Raw genomic sequence first — 27,639 nt, 5'->3', positions numbered from 1 at the left:
GCTGCTGCAGAGGCAAGTGATAGCAAATTTTAAGAACCAGCGTAATGAACAGTCAAGTTTCACTTTCACTGGGCCTGACACTCGGCTGCTCTGTCTGTGCCCAGTTAGCTCTACGCCCCAAGAGTGTGGTGCAATAAATAACCAAACTATATATATATTTTACAATAGCGTATCTAATGAACCGTACAGCTCCAAAAATAGAAAATCAATATGTGGTGCCAGATTTTGATATTGTGGCGAGCTGCCACAAAGAAGTGAGTGTGTGGGAAACCATGTGGTGCCCCATAACACGGTGAAACAAGCATCTGGAATAATTTTTCCAGATACAGTTTTTTCTTGCATTATTAGAAGATACCCAGCTTCTGCCTCTTATTGTCCAAAGTGAACATTCTCCGGCTTTTGTGGATGTACATTAAATTTAATTGATTTGTCTGTTTTTAATTTTCAGTTCTTATAATTTAGTCTCTAGACACACAAGTCCCAAGTATTTCTTACAAACGATTACAGTTCTGCTGCCCTCTTTTTCTTACTTTTGGTTTCCGCATCACAGCCCTGGCGTGTGCTTGTTTCAATAAGCCAAATGGAAAGTTTCATATGTGTGTGTGCGTGTGTGTGTGTGTGTGTGTGCGTGTGTGTGTGTGTGTGTGTGTGCATGCGTGCGCGTGTGTGTGCGAGTGTGTATGTGAGTTTGTCGGTGATGGTGTGTATTGGTCTGGTGGTTGTGATGGGGATGGAAGCGTCTTTGCAAGGTTAGACCAGAAAATCAGCACCTAAGGCAGACAAGAGCGTATGACCCAGCGCGTGACTCCACAACACTGAGCTGTGTGTGTCTGTGTCTGTGTCTGTCTGTGTCTGTCTATATGTGTGAACAGGTGGTTGTCTTCAGACACACATACAGCATCACTTCCAGTTAGATATGTGACACTGCTTGGATTATCTGGTTGATTTTTTTTGTTTAACAAGTCATGTATGGCTCCTTTGTTTTCTTGTTGCTTTATGTGTATGTGTCTGACTGTTTTACTTTGAATGTGCGGTCAAATGTCATCCTGTAAGTGTTTAACAATGAGTCACCTTTGTCTTTGAATATCTGCTAAAACCAAAACAACAGTCTTGCAGGCCAGTTGCTTGCGGGTCTCCACATGACAAGCATAGTAATATGTTTTAATAAGCCTGGATCCTGAGGCAGGACATAAATTTACTGATGTGGGACTGAAAGAGTTCAATAACGCCTGTGATAAAAGAGTTTGGGTGAATGGATTGAGTGTTGTGGTAACCTAAAGGTCAGAGTAATTGGCTTATGACCGGAAGACTGCTGGTTCCAATTGCTGGCCTGATTTGAAAAAATGAATAAATGACTGACTCAGCGCTCTCTATTCTTCTCAACTATGACTGAGCTGCCCTTGGATAAGGCATGTAACTGCCAGCTTCATCACTGGAGCTGTTAAGTGTCAAGAGCTGAGGACTGTTTTTGACTGTTTTTTATTGCTGGAAAAGCTTTGATAAACCCCAAAATTCTGTTGTGATGAGAGCAGTGAGACTGAAATAAAACAGTTAAGTTCGGGGGCAGTAAAGTAAAACCAAAACAATGAGCTCAAAGGCACTAAATGTCCCACAGAGCTGAGGGGAAGGGCAGAGCCCGGTGGTAATGCTCTGTGGTGTTCGTCACATAGAAGTTGTAATTTAATCCATTATTAATATAAAGATATTGATAGAAGAACTTAACCTTCAGGCTGATATTCATATTTGTATATTCATATCTATAGTTTAATGTTTACTGGTTCCAGCTTCTCAATTTTTCTTGTTTTATATTATTGCAATTGCCTGCCCCTTCCTCTTGTATCCTGTGATGGGCATTTTCTCACTATTTCTTAACATTGTATAGACAAAATGATTGATTAGTTAAAGGTTCAGTATGTAGGATTTAGGGGAATACATTGGCAGAAATAAAATATAATACAAGAAGTTTCCTTTTTTTTAGTGTTTAATCACTTTAGAATAACCTTTGTGTTTTCCTTACCTTAGATGGAGCCATTTATATTTACAGAGGGAGCAGGTCCACCAAGTTGCATCACCATGTTACTACAATAGCCCAGAACAGACAAACAGAACACTGGCTCTAGATAAGGCCATTCACATTAGTGAGAAGCACATCTGCAACAAACTGTGTCAGAAAAACACTGATTTGTAATGTGAAACTGCTTTATTCAGTGTTTTTACCGGTTTAAATCACTGGGACCGTTTGTTTTGGTGAGAAAGAGACCTGTGCGGGTCATTTGGCTCCTGGTTTAAACCTCCTGAAAGTCTGGATCTTAAGTCATCAGTGAAAAAATGTGAGCACACAGTAGCATGTGGTGGACGAGCCGCATATCTCTGACATGCCAAACGGTGTTGGAAATACACTGATTTGTAATGTGAAACTGCTCTTTTCAGTGTTTTTATCTGGTCCGTTTGTGTTGAAGGGAGGAGATCTCTGCAGATAATTGGGCTCCTGAACAATGAACACTAAGGGAATTCTAACCAGGAGAAGTTTAAGCTGGTTGCAATCTATAGTCCTCACTGCTAGATGCTACTAAATCCCCCAAATCTTACACACTTTACCTTTTAACTAAAAATATAATCAGTACATTAGCTGTAAGCCCTCAGTTTCAGCTTAAGACTTAGTCACAACAATGCCGAAAGTTGTCGTCCTGTTATTTGTGCATTCTTGGGACATTGGTTACTGCTATGCATTTTTCTTCAGTGGTCGCTCTTGTGCTGTGCGCTTTAGTTGGTCAATATGCTCTTGTCCCACCAAATTCTCATTGGTTGGACAATCGCTGATGTTACTCTCACAAGGCCATGTGTCCACCAGGTGTTTTTTCCCAGCTGAAAACGCCCAGCTTGGAGCGCTTGAGAGCTCTTTGGAGGTACAGCATTGCGTCTGGTTGCTATGATGTGAAATAACTGTAGTAGTAGCAGTAGCAGTAGCAGTAGTAGTAGTAGTAGTAGTAAATGTCAGTACTTGCTCTGGCCCTCACTATGAATAAATGGCAGGCTGAAGCACGTAGGGAGAGACGATGGACCCATCTGTCTGTGTGGCCAGAAGTATTAATTTCTCCTCCATTGTTGTTGTTGTTCTGCACTTGTATCAGTAGGATGTGATGGCTGGTCTTTGTGGTATTTGTCCTGCCCCTCCTCCACTGTGATTGAACAGCTGGGTAAAAAAAGTGAAAGTGATGACGCAGTGTTTTACCGTGGCCTTTGTAATATAGTGTAAATATGCGGCGCTTCCATTGCAAAGAATTTAAAAAAATCACTACATTTATCCACCTTAACATATCAACAGACATCATCTCTTAAGAAAGTCTCGTTTTCTTGCCCTCTCTCTAACCACACATGGGCTTGCAGTCGTATTCTCAGGATAGGAGAGTGCACACGCACACAACCATGTGATTTTTAATAAACATCAGGTTGAAAATGTAAACAAGGCCTTCTCAATTTCCCTCCTAACCCAATAAACTCTTTCTTACCCCATCTTTTCTCTCTCTTTCTCTATGTTGTTGTGGTGCACAGTGACCTCACAGGCTTCTCAGGCTCTGTTACCATTTGTCAATGAGTATTACACAAATTGTATTCAAGTCTATGTGAGTTTTTCGGTCCAATACATAACGTGATTTTAGTGGAACTGTAACAACTCACTGAAGTTTATTTAAATTTATTTGAATTTCTTTCTTTCTGTACCAAATTTTGAACTGTATTTGTAGAACAAACATATTGTAAGTTGAGGATTTTGTTTTAGATATTCATTTCTTGTCAAAGATACAGTTCCTAGTATTTGTAATCTCTTGTTTTTATGTCCATGCTATTGTTGCATCTGCTAGAGAGCAAATACTGTGACAGATTGCTATCAAAGCATTGCAGCAACATGGTAACTTGGCTCAGGAGGATATGTCTGCTTTTATTTTGTGTTTGAGTTCAAGTGTGGTGTGAGAATATTTTTCTCAGCATTGACCTCATTGACCTGTGTTGTCAGTATTGACCTGTTTGTGTTCAGTTGGATGTAAATTTAAGATTGTCTGTGCACTCTCCTAATCTTATTCCCCATTCAGGCCAATCAGTACTTGAGCCCACATGTTAGCAATTCTTTATCATGTAAGCTTGACGAAAAGTCTGTTCTACTTGAGTGACTAATGTCTTTCACTGTAGGTGGCGATATTGACATCTACGTCTACATCTGCATGTACAAAGTGCTGCACTTTCTTCACATGTATAAATGAGGCTTAAATTGGCATGTGTAGTCCAATCTGACCCTGACAAAACCGCTCCGCTTGTGGACAATCTGTAGCTGGCTAAAAATAAATGAGTGCATTTGTGAGTGAGTGAATAAGAAAGACATCATTTACATTCTTGTGCTTCACATCTAAAAATCTGATGCAGACATGCAGCCCTAATCTGGACTGTCAGACCATTGGCCTTTTAATAGATATGACCTGTTAAAGCCCAGACACACCAAACCAACATCAGAGAACTTGCAGCGACTAAAAGCTGACTGTTGTGTTGCCTCATGTCACCTGTGTCTCACCGAAAAGGTTGCACTTGAACACACGACAAAAGCTATAGCCGACGGCCAACCAGCACATCTGTTTTGCGCTTTGTAAGAGGAAATATCTCTCCATACCAACAGACAGCAGTAGTCTGTTTTTGTCATTCAAAAAGGGAAACCAGAAGATTGTCATGACGCAACTTGGCCAGTTAGCACATTATCAACACAATCCAATGTTGAGAGAACGAAGCATATTTACAGCTTGCTAGCAAATAATATCACAAACAATCAGGAAGTGTTTTTACTAAAAAGCTCACTGACTAAAAAAAAAACATCGCCTCGTATCACGTTTGTTGCAATCTCACTCCATCTTGACTTAGCCATTTGTTTACTTTCCTCACTTCCATCTTTTTCCAAATGCACTGAGTTGAACTGCCAATCAGAGTGATTTCATTTACCAACAGGTACCGTTGTCATCTATGCCAATTCAATATGCTGAGTCAATTTTAAAACAAAAAAACAACAAGGGCTATCGGTGCCTGACACCTGCAAAAACTAGGGCAACAGACGCTCACTGACGGCCATTGGCTTTGTGTGTCAGGGCCCTCAGGTGAAGTTGTGGAGCCCCTGTTTTTGGTAACCAAATAGAATAGAATAGAACTTTAATTGCCACGCAACCAGAGTCGGTGATATTTGCTTTCGGTACATATATACAGGCCACTGCTTCATAGTCACAACATCAACAAGTGCATAACTTAACTTCAGGGTGCAGATTGCAGTGGTCTAAAGAAATTGATAAACCTTTGCATGGATTTGGTCGAGTGCAGCAGAGTCCTTTGTGTTAAAGTAAAAACTGGCACACAACAAAGAGGCCCATCTCGCCCTTTGTCACTGACATAGAACTATTGTAAACACAATGCGCTGTTGTCCTGGAAGGCTCAAGGTGAAAGATAGGCTAACTGGCTCTCTCATTGCCTTTAATAGAAACATTTCTGTCACAGAGAGTCCAAATGTCTTGTACAAACAGCTATCTTTCACAGCAGACAGACATAATTCACTGCCACACGTGCCAATGAAGGTCTGTTTACCTTTCTCAGATCAAAAACAAACTCATTGCAGCTCACTGCAGTGTACCATGTCACGGTAACATCAAACTCCTTCCCTGCACTTTTTTTAACTTCACCAAAACAATACTTGTTGTAACTTTATCCTCTGTTTTGTGTACAAAAGTAGAGCATGCTATCTGTGATGCTGGATGGCAGACATTTAATGTACTGTAATTCATTAGATTTTTTTTTTTCTTTTTCAGATTTATACCATACTGTCTTTGTTTTTCTTACTTGCTGCATTTAAATAGCTTCTTTCACAGTTTTATCTTACTGAAATGTTTTTGTGATTGTTGTTTTCTGTTATGTGTCAACACTTTTTGCATGAAAACTTTTGAATAGTGGCTAATTCTGTGTATGTAGACTAAGGCTGCAACGATTAGTCGACTAATCTACGACTAATCGACTATTAAAATAATCGGTAACTGTTTTAGTAGTCGACTAATTGGTTGGAGTCATTTTTCATAGAAAAGTACTATAAAAGTACCCCAAAATACTCTTATTGCAGCTTCTTACGTTCAAATGTTGGCAGCTTTACACACTCCCATGATAATGAACTAAAACCCTTGGCATGAGTACAAAACAAGACGTTAGATGACATCATTTTGGGGTTTTGGAGAGACAGATCGACATTTTTCAACATTTTAACACATTTTTCAATAAAATGATTAGTCGACTAATCAAAGAAATAATCGACAGATTAGTTGACAATGACAGTAATAGTTAGTTGCAGCCCTAATGTAGACCAGCTTAATTTGTAGTTTTTATGTATAAAGGGATTTAGATTAAAAAAGTGTATCAGGAGCCACAGTGGGTTGCAGGTTTGTCTGTGATGGGCCTCCACAAAGCACAAGGCAGTGTATAACAATGTACCATTGTATCTCTTTTTTGTGTTTCCTACGTTTGGTGTGAAGACACTCTTAAGTCTGTGTGTTACGGCTGTAAATCATTATAACAAAATCTGTGTCTGTTTCAGAGAGAAGAAGCAGAAAATTCATGACATCAAGAATAATATTAAAGAGGCTATTGAGGTAAGTAGCTCTGCTTGGATCATCTTTGCTGTCAGAAGACAAAAAAATCACAACAAAATAGCTCCACATACTGTCAGTGGGATTTATTGAATGTTCATACAATCAGTCCTGTTCTGATTTTAACTATTACTAATCGTGTCCATCTTTGGACTCTCTGTCATCCACTCTTATATGTACTTTGTTTTGCTTTGTGTTTGTGACAGACCATAGTAACAGCGATGAGCACCCTGGCACCGCCAGTGCAGTTGGCATGCCCACAGAACCAGTACCGGATTGAATACATCCTCAACCTCGTCAGCCAAAAGGACTTTGAGTTTCCATCTGTGAGTAGAACAATATCAGACAATACACACAAACACAAACTTACCTTGACATGAGTTTAAAAAAAAATGTTTTTGCAGTCTTAGCCTTGTTTTTATTCTTGTAGTTTTATCATGTGGCACGCAGTGTCAACTTAAATTAGAACTACCATGTACTTAAATTTTGACCTACCACACACAGAGTAGTTGTTTATGTGTGTAGTTTTTAGGGTTGTACCCAACTCAGAATTATGCCAGTTGCTGTTCAATATGAATATTGGACTATTCGTTCCTTTTGCCATAAAGATTTTGAGAGTTTGAACAGGGTTCATTGGGAAGTTCAGTGTAACAGTGACCTTCATGTAATAGTAAACAAGCTAACTGAGCTAACGACAGAGCGGAAATGTGCAACATAATTTTTTGCCGACACAAGGTATCAAACAAAAGCCAGAGACTGTACCATATTAAGTTGCGGTGAGCTGTAAATTCACCACTTCTAAGCATAAAGGAGAAGATAAGATAACATTATTTTGGAGCCTTATGGTGCAAAGCCTCTCCTTCTACACAGGCAGCTGCATTGTGTCTGCAGCTGCCTGTGTAGAAGAGCAGTATGAAAGTGAAGAGCACTCACTTTGCAGCTAAATCTGGGGGCCAAATTGTCCCCACAAGTACACTGCATACCATACTCAGTCGACTTAGGGGTCGACAGCAATTTTAGTTGGGGATCTCTGACTGGTTATTTGAATGCCCGACTTTCAAGGGGCAGCCCTAGTAGTTTTGCAATAAACTGGAAGATTTGACAAAGCAATTCAGGTGCCCTTCCCCTTGTTTGTACCCCAAAAGTTGGGCTAGATGGCTGAGTTAAAATAAAGCTGAGGCCAACATGATACATTTGCAACAGGTGCAGGTGTCCTCAGCTGTGTGTGTGTGTGTGTGTGTGTGTGTGTGTGTGTGTGTGTGTGTGTGTGTGTGTGTGTGTGTGTGTGTGTGTGATAGTAGGTAATAGCCCCAACATCCCAGGTGATAATCCCTTGACACAGGTAGCAAACACTGAGGTTTACTAATGACCTGATGGGTAACGTCTGTGTGAGTTTAGTATTCTCAGTGGGACATTGCCATTTACTAATTGTCCGAGCCAAGAGACTAAACCTCGAAGTCTGGGAGTCTAACTGTTTATTCACAGCCACCTGTGGGACCAGGCTTAATTCACTTTTCAGTTCACTGAGTCTCATGTGTGAACAGTGGCTGTAGTTCATTTTCTAGTGATTTGAATTCACTTCCTTTAAACATCCTGCTACCATAGTGCTCGGTATATGTTGTCCTTGAGACACCTGTACTCCTGTCTGTCTTATCAAATTACAGTTCATGGTAACATCTTCAAAATTACACCACAGGTTTTCCTATATGCAGGACATGATTGAATATTGGAGCAACTTGACGCATACATTTGCTTGTTAATTATGAAAAAAGGTTTCCCTGGAAAATGCTACAGTTTCTTAAACAACTACATCGGTGTTTTTGAATGTTGAGCACATTTATCGCAAACTGTATATACATCAACTTGCTGAATCTTGAAACATGCTTGAAAAAGGCGAACCGTGACATTAACCAGAATTGATCTCATACAACATTGTTCAAACTTCAAATCTCATGGTGTCTGAATGCAGATGGAAGTGTGGATTAATTTGAACAGTCGGCACTTGCTTGAGGGAAACTAGAGACTTTAGACCTGTAGCTGAGCAGAATTACTTTCACAACCTCTGTTGGTTGGTTTGTTTTTGAAGAACACTTTAATCTGTGCTTGAACTACATTTCCACACTGTGAGCATGTTGATTTCTTTTAAAACTGTTCATATTGTTAGGAAATGATTTTCATATCAGTCCAATATGAATGGAAACAATGGCCGCATGAAATGTCACATTTGCTTGCTGCTAATTAATGCATTCATTGAGGTAACAACTCAATTAGTGCAACTGCATGTGTTTAATGTACAGTTGTGATAATGGAGGAACATCAGCAGCTAAAGCACCTTTTTGTTCTTTCCATACAGTCATAGATGATGACCTTCACCAAACAGGGTCAGCTGTCCCACCAAAAGTAACGCTCACACATTAACCCTGCTTAAGTGTCGATGAGCAAGACACTTGCTGCTTCTCAGCTCCAGTGGTTCTGTTTAAAAAGCTGATGCTACACACCAAACTCCTTATGGGGATTGATAGTGTCACATCTCATATTTGAGGATTCAGGTTTTCCTGTAATGTAATGAGAGAAGAACGGTAGGCTGTAAAAGAGGGAGAGGAAGCTAGGAGGGAAAGCATTACATCAAGAGAAGAAGAGTGAATAAATCGCATGACTGATTATAAAAGAGCGCTCTGTTTGTAAACACATGATGAGTTTGCTGTCTTGGAAAACTGCAGTATGAAAGGATGTTTTTTACATGTAAATGACGATGCAGCTGACAAGATTTCTCTCACTACCAAGTCATTGACATTACAATGAAGACACATTTTCTAGGTTGAGAGGTAGTTTGAAGCTACTGAAGCAAATACAGCGACATATTAGAGCGTTTGTCCATTGTTGGAAAACCCACACAAGGACGATGAAGTCACAAAACATATGTAGACCTAGCTATGATGTTTCCGTGTCTTCCCGCCCAGTATAAAACACGACCTCGCAAGTTTTCAAACTAAAAAGGCTCAATAATGTTTTCAAAGGTCTTCATTTTAGGGGTTCGGAAACGCCAGAGTAGTGTGGACACTACGCGCACTGTAAATGTAGCAAAAGTTTTGCTTTTAAAACAAAAAGGTATTAGTGTGCATGTAGCCTTTGTCATACTGTTGTTTAAATAAAACAAAACGTGAATACATCACCTCAGGCTGTGGGGAATTATAACAATAATTTTTACTGATATGGCAATGAATCAGTTAATCAGGAAAATAATCAGAAGATTAATCAAGAATGAAAATAATGGCCAGTTGCAGTTCAGCTAATACAGTTCAACAAACGGGTTTTAGTTCACAAGCAACCCATATTAGCTTAACAACCTATTTGGTAATGAAAATGAGGGCAAATGTTAAATTGTTAGATAAACTGCGTGTTGTAAAAACCTGTTGGATATTTCACCTACTCTCTGGGTTCATCTTTGACCCACAAAATGTCCACAGACACACATACATAAATAGACACAGTTTTACATGAAAGTGGATGGTAATACTTCACTTCATTTATGATAAGAAATACAGAAAGAGATGGAGTTGAGAAAAAAATCCTTAAAGAAAAGTGCATAAAAAGTTAATTATGGGGGATGCTGATCCATTTGATACATTTCAGGTAGAGGGCAGCACATGTATGTTCAACTCAAGTGACCATCTTCACCAGATACAGTGATTTATTCATTTATGTGTTTGCATGGTGGCACCAGCGCTCTAATCCTGAGTGATTTGCAGCAAGTGAGCAGACAGCAAAATAATGTCTTACTCAGCAACACTTCATTAAGACACATCAGCTGTTACAAGAATCAAATCTGTGAGTTTTCGTCTGTGGGATGCTCTCTTTAACCACTAACTCACCCTGCTGCCCCAGGAATTCTACTCATGCTGAGCTGTTGGGAAGCAATTATTTGTTTACGGTTGCTGTTTGGCTTTACTTGTTTGGTTGGTTGACTTGTTTATGACGAGCACAACATAGTTTCCAAGTTATAAAACAGGATGGCGAAAGTGTTTTCTGCTTTTCAATCGGCATGGGAGACAGAGGGACAGGGTTGATATCAGGCGTGTGTGTGTGTGTGTGTGTGTGTGTGTGTGTGTGTGTGTGTGTGTGTGTGTGTGTGTGTGTATGTAAGGGACTGTGACATTGCTAATTTACCTTGTCATTTATGCTTTACTAACCATTGGATAACTTCCTACTAATCATTACATAAAGCTAATTGATCTATTACATTATGAATGTATATAATTGAAAGAGTGTGTGTGTGTGTGTGTGTGTGTGTGCGTGCGTGCGTGCGTGCGTGCGTGCGTGCGTGCGTGCGTGCGTGCGTGCTTGTGTGCAAGTGTAAGAGTGAGACAGACAGGCGTCCATGTATTCCCACTCTGGAACAAGGAAGTAGCCTGTGTTTGACCTGAATAAGGACAATTCATGGACACATCAACCACAAGGTTCCTGTTAATTCATTTAAACAGCCCCACACATACAAAACACACGGCTGAGTCACTCTTGTTAGCCTGTACTTTATCTGTACCCGTATCCTCACATCAACATACCTGATACTTGCCACAACCTGTGATTATCAAATAATCTACTGATCTACAATCATTAAAAAACACAGAAAAAGCAGCAAAGCCTCATGATTTAAAAAAAAAACCTAGGAAATGGTTTGCCAATCTGTTTCGGACTAAACCTTGAATAAGGTAGGGTAATATGTGATGTGTTATTGAAGAGTAAGATTCTTTGTTCTTCTCATTTCTCGCATACCTCCAGAGTAAACGGATAATCAAAAAAGTGTGAAAATTCTTGATGATGTGAAGTAAAGCAAAACTATATTAAAAAAATTGTTTAAAAACACTCACACACTTGTTCAGAAGCCTGTAATCCAAGTCTCATTTATCCAGTTGTATGCTCAGTACTTCGTCCCATTTTCGCTAAACCTCACTATTTAAAACACTTGCACAAACGAGTAGCACGCCTAGGTAAGTGCATTTAAACTCTGCTTGTGCCTTCCATTGAGTTACACAGGTGCACTACTCATCTGTGTGTAAGACTGTTTATGTGGAAGTGTTTAGAATAGTAAGGTTTTGGTGAAGATGCATGCATTTGGGAAGTACTGAGCATACAACTGGATAGATGAGACTTGGATTATACTGTATGAGCTGTAAGAGAGTTTGTAAACAAATATTTTGATATGGTGTTGCTTTTTTTTTTAAACATGGCCCCTTATGATTTTAATTCGTCAAGAATTTCTGTTGTTTTTGGATTCTTTGTTCACCGTGAGGTATGAGAGAGGAACAAAGAATTCACAGTAGCACGGGGTGAGTAATTTATATACAGATGGTCATTTTGTTGGTGAATTATACCTTTAAGACAATGTTCTTGTACTGCTGCTCATGTTTAGACTGTACACAAACACTGATTTTCAAACTAACGGAAAAAAACACAGTTTTATAGAAAAAACACTAAAATTAATGTAAATTTCAAAAAGTACCCAGATTTTAAAGGTTGCTTTAAATATATTTAACTGTACATACAAGAACTCACTTTTATTTTTGAGGAGTTTTGATATAAATGTCCACTTTATTGTACTTGCGTACTCTGAAAAGCTGCTGTTGGTAAATGTGGCACATGCATACATAAGTGTGTTGTTTGAGGTTTTCATGCAATATACCAGCTCACATGCTCGACCTGGATCACTGTTTTTACCAGCTTACCAACATCTGTGAAATGAAATGTACAGAGGACACCTATTGTTCATTCAGTACAAAGAATGCAAGAAGAATAGAAATGGTTAACCCATGCTCTGTCCCAGCATGTGAACAAGTCCATCTATAGTGCCTGTCAGTGTATAGTGAGGTGTTTCTCTCCCTCCACCACTATTTACTTTTAAAGACATGTACACAGGCATTGCCTAGGCACAACGTACACTGCATGTGGTGTCAACAAAAACGCTGAGTGCCCAGTGCCCTCAGACACACGTCGCAGACAGCACAGTACCCTGTCCTCCTTTCTGTCTTGTAGCTGTCATATTTGGTGTAGATGCAGTGAACAATACAGAATGTCTCCTGCTTGTAGGAACACTTTCCTTTTTTGAATCAGGAGATGAACTCTTGGCTGACCTGTGTCATCAAGCAGAGGTTGCAGAATTTTATGCTTAAAAACAGTATGTAATCAAACATTGTCTTGAGATTAAACTGAATGTTTTTGACCAGTGCATCGGATGTCGGCTTGTGTGCATTATCCTACTGAGCAGCAAGGCTGAATATGTCACTCTGTGAGTCTGACAGTTTCTACCTCCTGTCATTCATGTATTTCTGTTTCCTCCTCAGGAGTTTTACGACCATGCGAAGACACTGTGGCAGGATGAGGGGGTCCGGGCGTGCTACGAGAGATCCAATGAGTACCAGCTAATCGACTGTGCACAATAGTAAGTTATCATCTGCCAGCTATGTGGTGACATGATCTCTGAACTGAAGCACCAGTTCATCAGGTGCACCTGCACAATTTCATGCAATACAACACAACATATTTTTAAAGCTTGAATATTTCTGTGTCAGAAAGCTGTTGACTTAACTCTAGTCATTTTTAGGATTGAGTTGGTGGTTATGTAATGTTGGATTTAGGGTGGCAGTTAATAAGTATTTTCTGAGTTAGTGGATTTATTGTTTTGTCTTTGTACTTAGTTGCATTTTTTTTTTAGTCTGTTTTGGTTCACACTGCCAGATTACAAGTGAACCAGGGCAGGCAAAGTCACACGGGCCTGGGACATCCTGGTGGTTCTGTGATGTCAGAGTACTTGCATGCCAGGAAGCAACAGAGCCGCTACCACTGCTCAGTTTCGTGTACACAGTGTGGAGACAAAGAGAAACCATTACAGCTGAGGGGAGTCACACCAGCCTTCCAGTCCCTGTTACTTTTTCTGAACATGGTACACTTAATGTCAGTTAAAGATACATAGGCTGCATTTTCCATTCACATGAATCGTCTGGCTGTCACATGTCAGCATCAAATTGTGTCCTTATATTAGTAAACTGTGCATTTTAGGGTAATTTAAGTGGATTATTCACTTTGTTTTAAAGAAAAAGGCAAATGAGCGCAGGGTTTCCCCGGGGAAACTGCTCAGTTGAGGTGAGGTAAAAGCTGCCTGGTGATTATCAAACTGATTTCAGTCTAGTGTGATGGATTGATGGGTTGTCTCTACTTAAACACAGATTTTCTTCCTTACCTACATTGCAACGTGTTGCTCTGATTCATTACTGTGAAGCAATTGTAGAATGTGATCTATTAATGAGACAGATTGATTAAATTTCAGGCGAGGTGGTGTGCATCTAGTATAAGCAGTGCTGAAAATCATATTTTACCGTCCCTGAGCTATTTGCTATTGCTGTTACTTGTTAATGTCGATGTGACTCTCTTCTCTTGTGTAAACAAATTACAGGAGAACTCATTGTATAGATTGAATGAAATACCGCAAATATTCCTGATGTTAACTTTGGACAGCTTTACAGTAATGGGTTGTGTATCTCACCAGATGAATTCATGTACAGTCATAAAGGTGCTATAGGATTTGGCTCTTCAGTAACATCTAGTGGCAGCTGCAGGGCACCACCACAAGCTTTGTGCCCTGTGGTTAATTTCAGAGATGTGACTTAAGCCTCTGTGTACACATGTTGTTACAATGTTATTTTACACTAGAATACAGTGAAACTCAATTAAGGTCAGATTGTTCACTGGAGAACTTCCTTGTATTTGCTTCCTGTATAAACTGACAGATACTAAGTCAGTGCAGATATAGCACCAACATCAGCAACATCTTTGCATGTCCAACCAGTATTTTACTCCAGGTTAGTTTGCATCAGTTCTCAGTGGAACTATGGAGAACTAATAGCAAACACTTAGCTGAGCACATTTGTTAAATTATTGAGGCAACACAGGACTCACCGACCGTGATCTTAAACAGTTGTAAATCTCAGACAGCTGACTCTGTTATGTGCAAGAGACACTCATTTTTGTCTGTACTGATGCACATTAAGTCAGACGCAGTTTCAAATATGTGTAGTTGACAGTATGATGTGTCCTGTAATCATCTTGCCCTACACTCTTTTAGACTTCTTTCTTATTCCCTAAGCATCTTTAACCCTATACAGTCTCCAAAGCATAATCTTTTCTATGTCACATCTATATGAAACATAAATATTTGTTTGAGGATGGTACAAGGGCATCTTAAATGTGTTTTGTAACAGCTCAGTTGAGCGTCCAGTTATCATCTTCAAAGCAAAGGCAGGTAAAAACACACAAGATAAAAATAATAGTGAAATAGTTTTCATGTAACAGCAGCAGTTTATAGTGTTTGGGAGCAAACATGGCCGAGGCTGAGTCATCTGCAGATCAGAGGATGGTTTAAGGAGGAGAAGGGGTGATGTGTGAGGAGGAGACCATCACTGCTCAGCTGTGGACTACGAGCCTGTAGCCTGAACTGATTTTGAAAAAGTAAATGACTCTTGGGGAATCTTAAATGCATTTAATTTAGCACTTAAGGCTCGTTTGTTGTTTCTGAAAGTTATCACAAGGAGAAACTCTCCCCCATGTTTCTTCCTCAGGTAGTTGAGATGGTACAGTCCAGTCTTTTGTTCCCTCCCTCCTCTCGCTCACACATCCAGCATAAAAACACAACCTCATCCTGCTCTTGCTTTCTTTCTCTCTTCTGTCTTCCTTTTTCTCCATCTCCATCTGTCTGTCTGTGTTCTTTCTGGACCCAGTCCAGCCGCACTAGATTGGGAGCTGATAGACTATTAATAGCGCCTGTGGTTGGGTCTCCATGGTAACCGTGCTGGAGGCCAGGGCGCTGGGGAGCTATTTTTGAAATCTGCTCTGTAATGTCAGACAGGCGCTACTACGCTTTCATTCTCTGTCCTCCTCTCCTTCTGTGTTGTCCCCCTTTTCACGTTCACTCTCACGTGCACTCTCATCTCTCCTTTTCACGTGTGCCTCCCTTCAGCTGTTTTTGTTTTTTTTCCTTTGGTATGTCCATCTCTCTGTCCTCGAGATTGTCTTTATTTTTTAAGAATACACAGGTTTCCATAGATCCTCATACTGTTGTGAGACGAGAAGTTTGATTCCCTTACTGTTAGTTCACCTGTGATGCTAAAAGTAATCTAGTTTTGTGCCTGTGTTGTAGTGGATGATGTTAGCTAACATGTCAGACCTAGCAAGTTCATAACATAATGAAACTGTTTAAACTTCAAAACCCACAAGTTATGTTATTGAAATTACATCTTTACATGATAAGATAGCAATACACTGTTCACATCAAGATTGTTTTGATCAATCTGACCAGTCTTTCATATTTTTGGGACACAAAGTGTTTTACCCCCCAGGTGAAACCCCCTTTACAGTGTTTACTATCAATCTTAGCTGTGTCAGTACAGTTAGCAGCGTCATTGCGGCTAATGTTAGCGTTGTTAACATAGTTAAGGATGCTAAAGACGTCCTGCAGCTCAAAATGAAGCTGCTTACTCACCGGGGCTATATGGGGGGAGGTCAGAGGGTGGCCACCATTTGTCTGCAGCAACGCCATCCCGACACTGCTGAATCACAGAATGAGCAGTGCCACAAGCTAGCTCCCACCAGACCTAGGTAGTGCACAGTGCAGAGCATTCAAGGCTAACGTTAGCTAACCAGTGGAGGCAAAATTGGTAACGCAGATAGCCAGCTGTCTGTCAGCAAAGCCAACATGAAGAAGAAAACATTAAAAGGGAAGACATTTATAAAATGGCTGGGGTTTTGACTGTTTTCAAGCTTTGTCTGTGTCCACCACTGGGCACAGTGTTGATTATGAATCAATCACAGCATACTGTAGCAATCCACAAGCGTTGTATAATCCACCATCCTTGGACATTGCTGATCACTTACGTGTCACATTGATAAATCATCATCAGTTCAGAAAAAGTTTGCAAGCGAGGATGATTGTGTCAGACTGAAAGATTCCCAGAAAATACTTCCACATTATATCGTGTCATTTCCAGGAAATTTAAAACCATGGCAGATGTTGCAGGTGGCCTATCTTCTCCAACCCAATAACTGCATATCAATTTGAAAAATGCAGCATTAAATGAATAATAGTGTCCACACTCTAGGCCCGTTTCCACCGCATGTTGTAACTAAGACATCCGCTGGAAAAAATATTTTTTTTCACGGGCCATTTAGTGAGTTATTACAGACACCGCTAAGGGCTAACAGCGTCCCTAGTCGCCCCGGTAAATGGTCGCGCAACGATTACGTCACATCCAGAGCCCGTAACTTTACAGGAACCTTCCTCGTACTCTGCTCTCTCAGTGGAGACACGGCGGTTGAGAGGGCCGAGCGAGAGGACGTTCATGTAGTAGTTCCTGCCCCCCAAATAGTACCAGGAACTTTTTCAGTGGAAACGGGCCTTAAGTTTGCTTGGCAGCTGGATTTCTTCTTGTGCATGACAGAACTGAGGCTTAAAAAGTGCAATATTTACACAAGTGAATAAAACTTGATTGAGTCTGGGATTTTTGAACACGTAGGACCCCTTCTTTTTTGTTGTTCTGATCATTTGTAGACGTGTTTATTTCCTTTTGGCACGTGCTGATGCATTTTGACATATTGGATGAGCATTTAAGTGTTTTTTCTGGCTACTGAATGAGCAGGGGTGATGCCTCTGTCTGTTGTAAAGGTCACCTAACTGCAATATCATTCATGTTGGTGTCAGTAGGAAGTTTCAGTCACGTCAAAATGTGTTTAACAAAAGTGTTAAAGGCCATGATGTACAAAGATGTACAATGATAACATATTTGTATGATAATTTTGCCCTCTGTACAATCAATAGTGCTATAATGTACGATAATTTCACTATTTTGTGACGCTTGTGGCTGATTCATTTTAATTAATTTGCCGACATGATCAGCACAGCGACATATGAATCCTGTGTCTGTGTTTACTCATCTCTTCTCATATGACCTCTTTCCAGCAAATCATGCTAGCTGTAGGCTATGACAAACATCACAAGAGTTTGTTTTTTTCAAAGTTAATTAACAATCCAATAATATTCAATACAAATGCCAGTACAAGGAGTTTTCGGGGGAAGAATGAAGTAATCGCAAAAAAACACGCAGAAATAGAATTGTACAGTGTAAAAAGAGAAGAGAAGAAAAGTCAGCTCTGTCATGTTTGGATTGAAAACTGTTCTTTTAGGTTTTTTATACTGACTGTTATCTGTACAAGTCTTCAACAATGAAACCACAGCCTGATCAGTAATATTATCCCTATAACAGTGTTCTTACCTGTAATTTTTTTCTTGTCTCTCTTCAGCTTTCTAGACAAGATCGACATCGTGAAACAGAGTGACTACACTCCAACAGATCAGGTGGGTGAGTCTCTGCCACCATGAAGTGTATTTACCTACACTTCATTATGCGTTCTTCTCCCACGGAGGTATTTCAAGAGGAAGTGGGTTTGAAAGTGAGGTCTTTATCAGTCATTAATAAGCGGTCTATTACTGTTTGGCTTCCCAAATAACTCTTACTCAAATTTAATAGTGCACACTCATGTTGGAGAGTAAAAAGAAGCAGTGTTGGAGCTGGATCTTGATCTAACTTTAGTGCTTTTGTTTTCAGTTAATTTGTTTTGTAGAGCAGTGTAGCTTATTTATGCTGTTATTTTACTTTTAAATTTAATATGATTTTTCAAACCATCAAAGATAAGTGTTGTTGTCTTTTTACCAAAGTTGAAAGCCCAGAAATGGGGGCAGAAAATAAAAACATCTCCTGTCCCAGTTTCTCCAAGTTTTTCACCCTGATCTAGAAAATAAGTCCAGGACACAGGAGAAGAGTGTAAAGCTTGCTCCAGATCTTCAGTGTAATCTTTCATAAGAGATATCTTTACGATCTTAGGAACCTTTTTCTTATACTTTCTGTTCTTTTTTTCTTCTTCTTTTTTTTCAGGATTTGCTGCGGTGCAGAGTTCTGACTTCAGGAATCTTTGAGACAAGATTCCAGGTGGACAAAGTTAATTTCCAGTAAGTAAAAACCTAAAGAAAGGGCAGTGCTGTACTAAACTGAGTCAGAGCTTCAGTATTTACGATGTACAATGACTCAGGATATTAACAACTGCAAATCTAAGATGTACCGTTTCTCCACATGATGGCAGTATTTCAATGGTGTCTCTTGTTTGATTTACACAGTATGTTTGATGTTGGCGGTCAAAGAGACGAACGTCGGAAATGGATTCAATGCTTTAACGGTAACTTGTATTTATTTCTGCTTCCTCTCACTTCACTCAGCTCCTGTCTTTCTCTCTCACTGTGTCTGATTTATCTCTGTCCCTCTGTCGTCCTCAGATGTAACGGCCATCATCTTTGTAGTGGCCAGTAGCAGTTACAACATGGTGATCAGAGAGGACAATCAGACCAACCGTTTACAGGAGGCCCTCAACCTCTTCAAGAACATCTGGAACAACAGGTGAAGAGAGACAGACACTGGATCTGTCTGCGTGTTGTTTTCTGTCACTCTGTAGAAGTAAAGATGGTGGGAAAAATGGCTTTCTGAAAGTGTGTTTACACAGATTCCCAGTTCCAAAATGACATCTGTAGACTGGAAATCGGAAAGCACTCTCTGAACATCAATTAAAGTTTTTTTTGTAACTGCAGACAAATGATGGTTATCGATCAAGCCCAGTGTCGAGGCTGGGAAACTTTATAAACCGGCCTGCTTTTTTCTCTTGAATGTTTGCATAACCAAGTGCAGGGGTTCCCTAGCAACAAACACAGCATAACACAAATCAAGGGTAGATCACGTACTTTATTTACAAGTTCCAGCGGCGTGTAAGCAAATAAAAGTTGCAGAACGGTGGAAAATTACCAAGATCTTTGGCAGCATCTCACATCACAGCAGACATGGTGGTCACTGAGTTTAATGCCTCAGTTAAAACGTGTTTATCCCAGCACTGAACCCAGACATTCAAAACGTATTCCACCTTCTGTGTTGCAGGTTTTAGTTGTGGAAGTATGCTAAGCTGGAAACAGAACAAGTTTGTGCAATTGGGGGTCCATGCAGACACACTTTGGGATAATGACTATTTTCTTGGAAGAATCTATACTTTTAAGCCCCTTTCCCACTGCACAAAAAACACCTGCTGAAATCTGGCTTTTCTATGTAAAGGGAAAGGTTACAATCAGCATTCACACCAGGGTCAAAAGACTTTGCAATAGTCACAGGTATTTAACAGCTCTGGCTCTGATCAGCCAAAAATTGTTCCAAATTAGTCTGCACCGAGTTTGAAAGAGAGACTCATTGGCCTCCATGCTGCTTTCTACTGTTTACTAAGCTGCTTTCCAGCCTGTCTGTGATGTAGAACCTGACACACTAATAATGTGTAAAAAAAATAAACAAAAAAGAAAGACATGCTCGTCTGCTGCAGAGCCGTGTACACAGCCGTAGTCTACTGGCAATGGTATAGGAGTCTATAGCCTAGCAGCTTCTCCCATGTTTAATAAACCCACACACACACGCAAATTTGTGTGGAAAAGGGGTATTAATGTCACCCACTGACACCCTGTTTTTATTTATTTGACCAAATCCAAGCAGTGTGTGTTCTTTTTGTGTCTCTCTTCACATTCAGACAGTTTGACGGTTTAGTATATAACACTGATTCGTGGTGTTTTGCTCTCTCCAGGTGGCTGCGGACCATTTCTGTCATCTTGTTCCTAAATAAACAGGACCTGCTGGCCGAGAAGGTGTTGGCAGGGAAGTCCAAAATCGAGGAATACTTTCCTGAATTTGCTCGTTACACCACACCTGACGATGGTGAGCAGTTGTACCACAGTTGTAGCCACTTCCAGACACTTTTGACCTCATACTGCCTGTAACTAAAACAAGAAAGGTGTGATTGTATTTGAGGAGTTCACCAATAATAAACTCTCAGCAACACTGTCCATGTTAGTAGCTGTACAAATATGGGTGGCCTTTTTAGATTTTTTAAATATCTCCTGTGGAAACTGCTTCTTTATTTCAGAAAATCATCTGATTATTAGAGCTCTTAAAGATCTAATTATTGTTTGTAAAGTAGGGTGATCGGACTCCCCAAACTGCCTCAAAGAATCCCAGCTGGAAACTGGTCTCTGAAAAATACCAAGATGTCCCAGTTTTTCACCACCTGTGCCAAATATGTCCCAGTTTTTAAAAATTCACTTGCATGTCACTATAAAAGTTCCCTGAGCATGCAGAAACATCCCTATGCCTCCACTGAGATACACCCAAACACAGTGATAGTTCTGCTCTCTTTAAAGTCATGGTTTTCTTCCCCTATCATTGAAACAGCTGTGAAAATACCTGCACAAACTCTTGACATGCTATTCCTCCAAAATCTGGATCTGTGAATGATGGTGCATTTAGCATTTTTGGCCACAAGAGGTCATCCTTGATCCTTGAGGTCGTTCTGTTCACTCACACTTTATCACAACTAGAAAATGACTCACTTACTCAAATTGTTACATAATTACTCAGGTAACATTTGCTTACTAATAAATGCCCACAAAAAAGCCAGTTTCCATCCTGGTTGTTGTTGTTTGAACCATCAGTGTTTGAGTAGTCCCTGCCTGAAAGATGGCATGTTGTAAGACATGTGGTTTCATTCGTCTCTCTCTCATATTTCAGCGACACCAGAGCCTGGAGAAGATCCACGTGTCACAAGGGCAAAGTACTTCATAAGAGATGAATTCCTGGTAAGTGCTATAGGCATAGGGTTGCTGTTGTACTTTGTAACATGCAAAGTTCAAAGTCTGGTCATAGTCTGTATTGTTCGTATTTTTAACAAATCATACAACCAACACCAACAATAGCCTGATCCCATTAACAAGTGTTGTCTGATCATTTTTCCACATACACTGACCTGCTGCTGTAAATACTCACTGGAGCACCAAATGTGTATCAGTCCGCAGCTGAAAATAGTCCCTGACAAATTCACCATTTGCTCCTGTCTTGAGTTATGTCAGTCTCCAAACCCATTGGCTATCAGTCTGATGAAGATAAACAGGCTCTCCGCAGTCCCCACAGAATTATGGAATTAGTAAAAATCATTGACAGTTTTGGAAAAGTCATGGAATTTCACAGTCACATTTTCCAGGCCTGGAAAAGTCATGAAGTTGCTACAAATCATTTAAGGTTTTAAAAAAGTCATGTACTACTTTTGTGGGTAGTACTAGTGACATTGTTAAAGTAATCTGTGAATCGGTGAATAACCTCTCACATGATGTAGCACAATTTATGATTTATTTTCTGTAGCGGGCGACGTAACGTAGCTTGAATATTCATCGATGTGTGACGTTTTGTTTACCATAAGAAATGTTTCTTCATTTTCTCCCTACGTTCTGTCTCTCTTTTAATGTATACTTCAAAAAAATAAGAGGAACAGCACTCCAAGTTTATCAAATTTTATTTTGCAACACAGACATTTCGGGTCTGGCCCTTCTTCATTGTACTCTGGCAAACAACAATCCAATATGTATTGTTTACCAGAGTACGCTGAAGAAGGGCCAGACCCGAAATGTCTGTGTGGCAAAATAAAATTTGATAAACTTGGAGAGCTGTTCCTCTCATCTGTTTGAATTTTACACTTTATTTGGAATTTAGCACCCAGTTTTTTGTTTCTGTGAGTTGAGCGCATTCTCTCCTATTTTTGAATCTCTTTTAATATATACCAGCTAACTGAAATTATGTTTGAATAGTTTGAATCTGATGTTTCTGATATGTTAAAAAAAAATCACCAGGCAAGTTTAACAAGAAAAAATATATATTATGGGTCATGTCGGTGAAGATTCTCAGTCACCCAAGTCATGGTAATCGTAAGTGCAATAATATAGGCAACTGGACTTGTTTGCGTTTCTTGAAGCAATTGGAAACGTCTTCAAGAAACTCAAGCAAGTCCATTTTTGTAGCTAATAATGTGTGGGAGCCCTGGATAAAGCCTCAGGGGCAGTTTGGCTAGTTTCTAAAAACAGATATCTAAATATGAATGCAGATGCATTTTTAAGCTGACATGTTGTCAGATGATAGCAGATGGGGTCAGAGAATCATTTTGGCCAGTGCATACACCTCGCCACACCGACTGTTTCCTTCAAACATGATTGCTTGACACTATTGTGTAACTTTCAAATTTGAACCGCTACTGCTACTGGTACTGGTTGTAATAACAAAAAATGTAATTTTTCAACAAGCTGCATGGATAATGGAGTAGACTAAGAAGCAATTCTGCTCCTCTCGCTTTTCTAATCACATGTAGAGCTAATCTTTTGTCTCTGTTTGTCTTGTCTGCGTGTGGCTATGTGTCTGCTCGTCTAGCAGTTATATTCAGCTATTACTAAAATAATATAAAAAATAAATAGGCCAAATGCTGAAACTGTCACAGCAGATCGCTGCTGCAGCGATAGTTTTGCTCGCTGGAAAGCAGAGGGAGCGGCCACAAAGCTCCGTGGCTGGCTTCAGGGTGCTTCTGCCTCCTGTCTGAAGTTGAGCCTGGCAGCTCTAACGAGTTCTGTTACCGACTTTGGAGCTCCACCTCTTGTCTAAATCCGGCATTCTCACCCAAATGTGCTCTCACAAACCAAAATTTGGCACTGATTTAACTTGAATTAGTACTCGGTAGTACCGATGTAATTCATACGTAATAATATAGTGCCCAGCTGTTTTAGGAAATTGTATTTGCCTTTTTTTAGGGGTCTGAGTGTCACAGAGAGGGTCAGACATTTGGAAGTGTTGAGTCCATCTCATGGGATTTGTTGACAGTTAATAAATATATAGAATACTTGATCTACCCTTGATTTGTGTTATTAGCTAAATATGGCATAAGCAGTAGTGTGTTTGTGCCGTTTATTTGCTTTACATAGACTCTCATTTAAAAATAAGAGTGAGACTGCTGCCAAAGAAAACCTCAACAGTTCCTCTGCAACTGTGTTAATTGTAACAAACTTAGTGAAATAGTTTCTCACTTCTTCCTTTCTCCGTCTACAGAGGATCAGCACAGCAAGCGGGGACGGCAGGCACTACTGTTACCCCCACTTCACCTGCGCCGTCGACACGGAAAACATCCGCCGTGTCTTCAACGACTGTCGAGACATCATCCAGAGGATGCACCTGCGGCAGTATGAGCTGTTGTGATGGGAGAAGAAAAGTGTTCGGCCAAAACCACATTGGACTATGAAAAACATCCCTGAAGTCTCTGAACTCCCCTCTTCCACAGAAGTGTGTGAGCTCTTGAGAAGGAACAGGGGCCAAAATGCACGCACACAGACACACATGAACACACACACACACACCCACACTTACAGTAAACAGACCCTAAACCCAGAACTTCCCCTGATGCAAACTCCCAACCTGCAGTAGACCGAGCTATTTTGATGGAAGGGTTTTATGGCTATCACAAAAATGGACTCCGATCTCCACCTTCGGCCATACTCCCAGCTCCACATCATATATCATCCCCATACACGTTACGCTCACCCTCCTAGAAACTCTGAGTGGCCCAGTCTGGACTGTATTTCCTGCAATGAGGAGGGTTTGAACCGTTCAGATTGTGAGATTTCCCTCTTGTCGAGGTCGGGATGAAAACTGAGCGAGCTACTACTTCAGTGCAACTGGGAAAGAGATAACTGTTTAATTACTGCAAATAGAGAACAAACGTCGCAACAGATCAGCTGAACACTGTATCTAACAAAAAAAGGCACTGTGCTCAGGACAAACCGTGTATACCAATCCTTCCTATCACTTACACACACATCCATGGATCCAACCACAGGATCTGCTTGCACACAGAAACGTATCACACCTGCTTTTTACTGGACTGCATAACCGGGTTGGATCCGGAAACATACTGATCTGCTGACGAGCGGCAGGCTGGTTGAGCTGTCAGCTGATTTTTCCGGCACAGTGCTTTGAGATTAAACAGACTGCGCACCCCAGCCCCGAGGAGCAGCGTTAGCACAGACTAAACGGACCAGGGGTGTGTTGTGATAAGTCAGGCCGCAGGGGGGCGGAGGCTCGCTTAAACAGGACAGAGCTGACTCCGATGTGAATTTCTCTGATGGAGTCATGTTTGACAGAGACGACGATGACAGCCCCTCGACTTCTCCACACTTGACTTGCCTTGTTGGTGTCGGAGAAAAAAATGCGAGGAGGATACATTGAGTTTAAAACAAAAAGAAACAAAAAAAAAAGCCAACTTTTATGGAACTTAACTAAACGGAGGGCAAAAAGCATCCTTCTACAGTACCATATAAGTTAAAGAGAACTCTCATCTTGTCATGATTGACCCTGTTTTACTGTCTCCACAGCTGTTTTTGTCTGTGTGGACTTTTGTGCCATTGTGCCCTGTGCGCTCTCTTTCTTTATCTTTACTCTCTCTGTCTCTGTCACTCTCGCCTTTTTTTCCCCACCCCCGTTCTTTCTCCTCTGATGCTTTTTCTCTCCGCCTTGACATTTCTTCCCTCCCTCCCATCTGCACTTTTACCTCCCTGGCAACAGAAAATAAAATATAATACTCCTGGAATATAAAAAGATGACAACAACAAACAGGACACTAATGTTTTTTTTTTTTAATCCATGGTCAAACAGCCTGCTCGCACCTCCCTGCCATTCCTCCCTCTGTCACTCCTCCTCTCTCTCCTCCTCCCTTCCCAACCTCTTGCTCCTTTGTACGTCTGTCTTTACATTACTGCTGAACTATTATTCTTGTACAGACTGTAAAATGTATTATTTTGTACAACTTTATTGAAAAAAATAACTTTTAGAAGATCCCTGTGCCTTGATCACGACTGTACGTGTGTAATGAGCTAAAGTGGGTGTCATACTGCGCTGTATAGCTTGGCCAATCCCCTCCTAACTCCCAGCCTCCTTTGCCACTTTCTTCTCTGTCTCTTTCTTTATCCCTCTCTCTATCTCTCACTCTCACTCTCTCTTCACTGTCTCCTGTCTCTCCTCGGGGACGGAGGACAACCATTCGTAGCTTTTGTAGTTTTATTTCTCTCCCCTATCCTCCCCATTCTCTCTTTATGATTTAAATGTCTATTTTTGAATCCATATACCCCAAAAAGATAAATATATGAAATGTATATGGGTTTTAAAAAAAAGTATTTTATTAGAATCAAATGAACCTTGACAAATTGTACACTTGATAGTGTGCGTATTGCTATAACTTAAATCCTTTCAACTGAAGTTGTGTTCAGGTTTCTTTTGTTTTCCCCCATTGACATCTGCAAAGGACATTTCAAGGGTTAAAGCATCGCTTGTTTCTACACAAATCTTATTCTTTTGCTAAAAAAAAAGGCCAAAAAAAGACAAAAAATAAATTAATTTCCGTTTATTTTCTGATAAGGGAGGGGGGTCCTCCTTCCCAGCCTTGCACAGCAGAGGCGGCCTGTACAGTATTAGCATCTCTCTCATTTCAGTGCCCTAGTCTTCATTTAATGTGTACATCAAATATGGGTCTCTACTTTCTGAACAGAAGCTCTAAGAAATAAAGGTTTTTTTTTTGGTGCAGACAGCAACAGGTCTGTCATTACACATATAAACTCACAGACACAGGCACCACTGCTCTTTACTTTATCACATAAGCTGCATTTTTGCAGTCTTATCTCTCAGCTTTCATCACAAGAACGGTTGTTGTAAATCCATGCCACAGGAAATGAAGTTTCCTGCTCGTTTACCAGTCATTTCCTCTGTAGATACACACAGCCTGTATTTATTGGGATGACGGTGAAGATTGTAAAGTCAGTCTCTGACAGGAGGGCCTCTGGTTTAGAAGCTCAGCAATGTGGAAATTCAGGTCGACTGTTTTATGACAAAAGTCCCCTATTTGCCTTAAAGGTGTCCTGTAGTTTGCTCCTCAAAGAGTCCCAGAAGGGAAAATTCATGTTGTTGTTTTTTAATGTTTTGGCTGTGTTGCCATGACCACGGTCAGAAATTAAACTGTTTAAAGATCAATTTCAGCCCAGATTTTAGCAGTTAGTCACTCAGCTCCTGTGATAAGTGTTAACTCCACACTACTAAACACACACAGCGAGTTAATCCCATAGTTCACTCACCTAAAATTAGCTTCTCATCTTTTTAAAACCTCCAATACAAGACAAAACTTTGTGCCCAAGATGCTCAATAATCATAGTGGATATACTCAAGTCTCTTATCTCAGACTTTCTCCAAAAGCCCAAGTGTTTTATAGCCATACAGTGAATTTACAAATACAGCATTTACCTTATTAAAATGTTTATGTAATGCTTTTGAGCTGTGACATGATTGCTGTGCAACCAATAGTGTGGAGGCCACTTGAGCTTAATCAACAGGAGCTAATTCACTCTGTTGGGGGCCGACCAGCATCAGTGAGAATAGCTGCTAGTCCCTACCTTACAATCATTTTAAGAAGGTCAGTATGAGGGGATCAAAGGCAGCAGTATTTCCCCAAGAATGGAAATAAAGTCGTTTGTAAAACTAAGTTTAAAGTTAATAAAGGTAAATTGTGACCTGGAAGTAAAATCACAGCACGGTAACCAGTCATACATAACATATGTGTGTATTTAATGTAAATAAATGTAAACCCTAGCATACTATTTGCTGAACAATGAAGGGATTACAAAAAGAAAATATTACGGGCTGTAAGGAGAATTATATCACAACAATGTGTATGTGGTTTTAGGGTCTACCAGGAATCTCTGTATTTCAATGAGGAATGCTGTGCCTGGAAAAGACACTTAACACACATGTTCAGGAAAAGGACAATAGTAGTTTGATTCTGGGAATTATGGGATTAATCATGAATCATGTTTTCTGTGTAGGAGTCTGAATAGTGGAAACTGATTCACAAACTGCACCTTGGTAGACTCCTGACTCAGCTCTTAAATGATTAATGTGAGGCCTTGAGATTGTTAGCCCGTCTCTAACACTGAATCTTTGCACATATATTTGTTTGT

The 27,639-nt window shown here is 40.2% G+C and overlaps 1 protein-coding gene across 1 annotated transcript in view; it reads left to right on the top strand.

Moving 5' to 3' along the window:
- Positions 1 to 26,214, top strand: part of gnas (GNAS complex locus) — a 34,493-nt gene extending 8,279 nt beyond the window's left edge. The window contains exons 3-12 of the mRNA XM_050064828.1: positions 6,605 to 6,659; positions 6,863 to 6,982; positions 12,995 to 13,092; positions 18,000 to 18,054; positions 18,632 to 18,705; positions 18,871 to 18,929; positions 19,027 to 19,147; positions 20,361 to 20,491; positions 21,341 to 21,408; positions 23,693 to 26,214. Coding sequence (XP_049920785.1) covers positions 6,605 to 6,659; positions 6,863 to 6,982; positions 12,995 to 13,092; positions 18,000 to 18,054; positions 18,632 to 18,705; positions 18,871 to 18,929; positions 19,027 to 19,147; positions 20,361 to 20,491; positions 21,341 to 21,408; positions 23,693 to 23,839 — 928 coding nt within the window. The 3' untranslated portion in view covers positions 23,840 to 26,214. The remainder of the gene's footprint in view (positions 1 to 6,604; positions 6,660 to 6,862; positions 6,983 to 12,994; positions 13,093 to 17,999; positions 18,055 to 18,631; positions 18,706 to 18,870; positions 18,930 to 19,026; positions 19,148 to 20,360; positions 20,492 to 21,340; positions 21,409 to 23,692) is intronic.
- Positions 26,215 to 27,639: the final 1,425 nt, after the last annotated feature.

The sequence above is a fragment of the Epinephelus moara genome, chromosome 16 (assembly GCF_006386435.1).
Source record: "Epinephelus moara isolate mb chromosome 16, YSFRI_EMoa_1.0, whole genome shotgun sequence".
NCBI classification, from domain to species: Eukaryota; Metazoa; Chordata; class Actinopteri; order Perciformes; family Serranidae; genus Epinephelus; species Epinephelus moara.
This window is presented reverse-complemented; position numbering and strand designations above follow the sequence as displayed.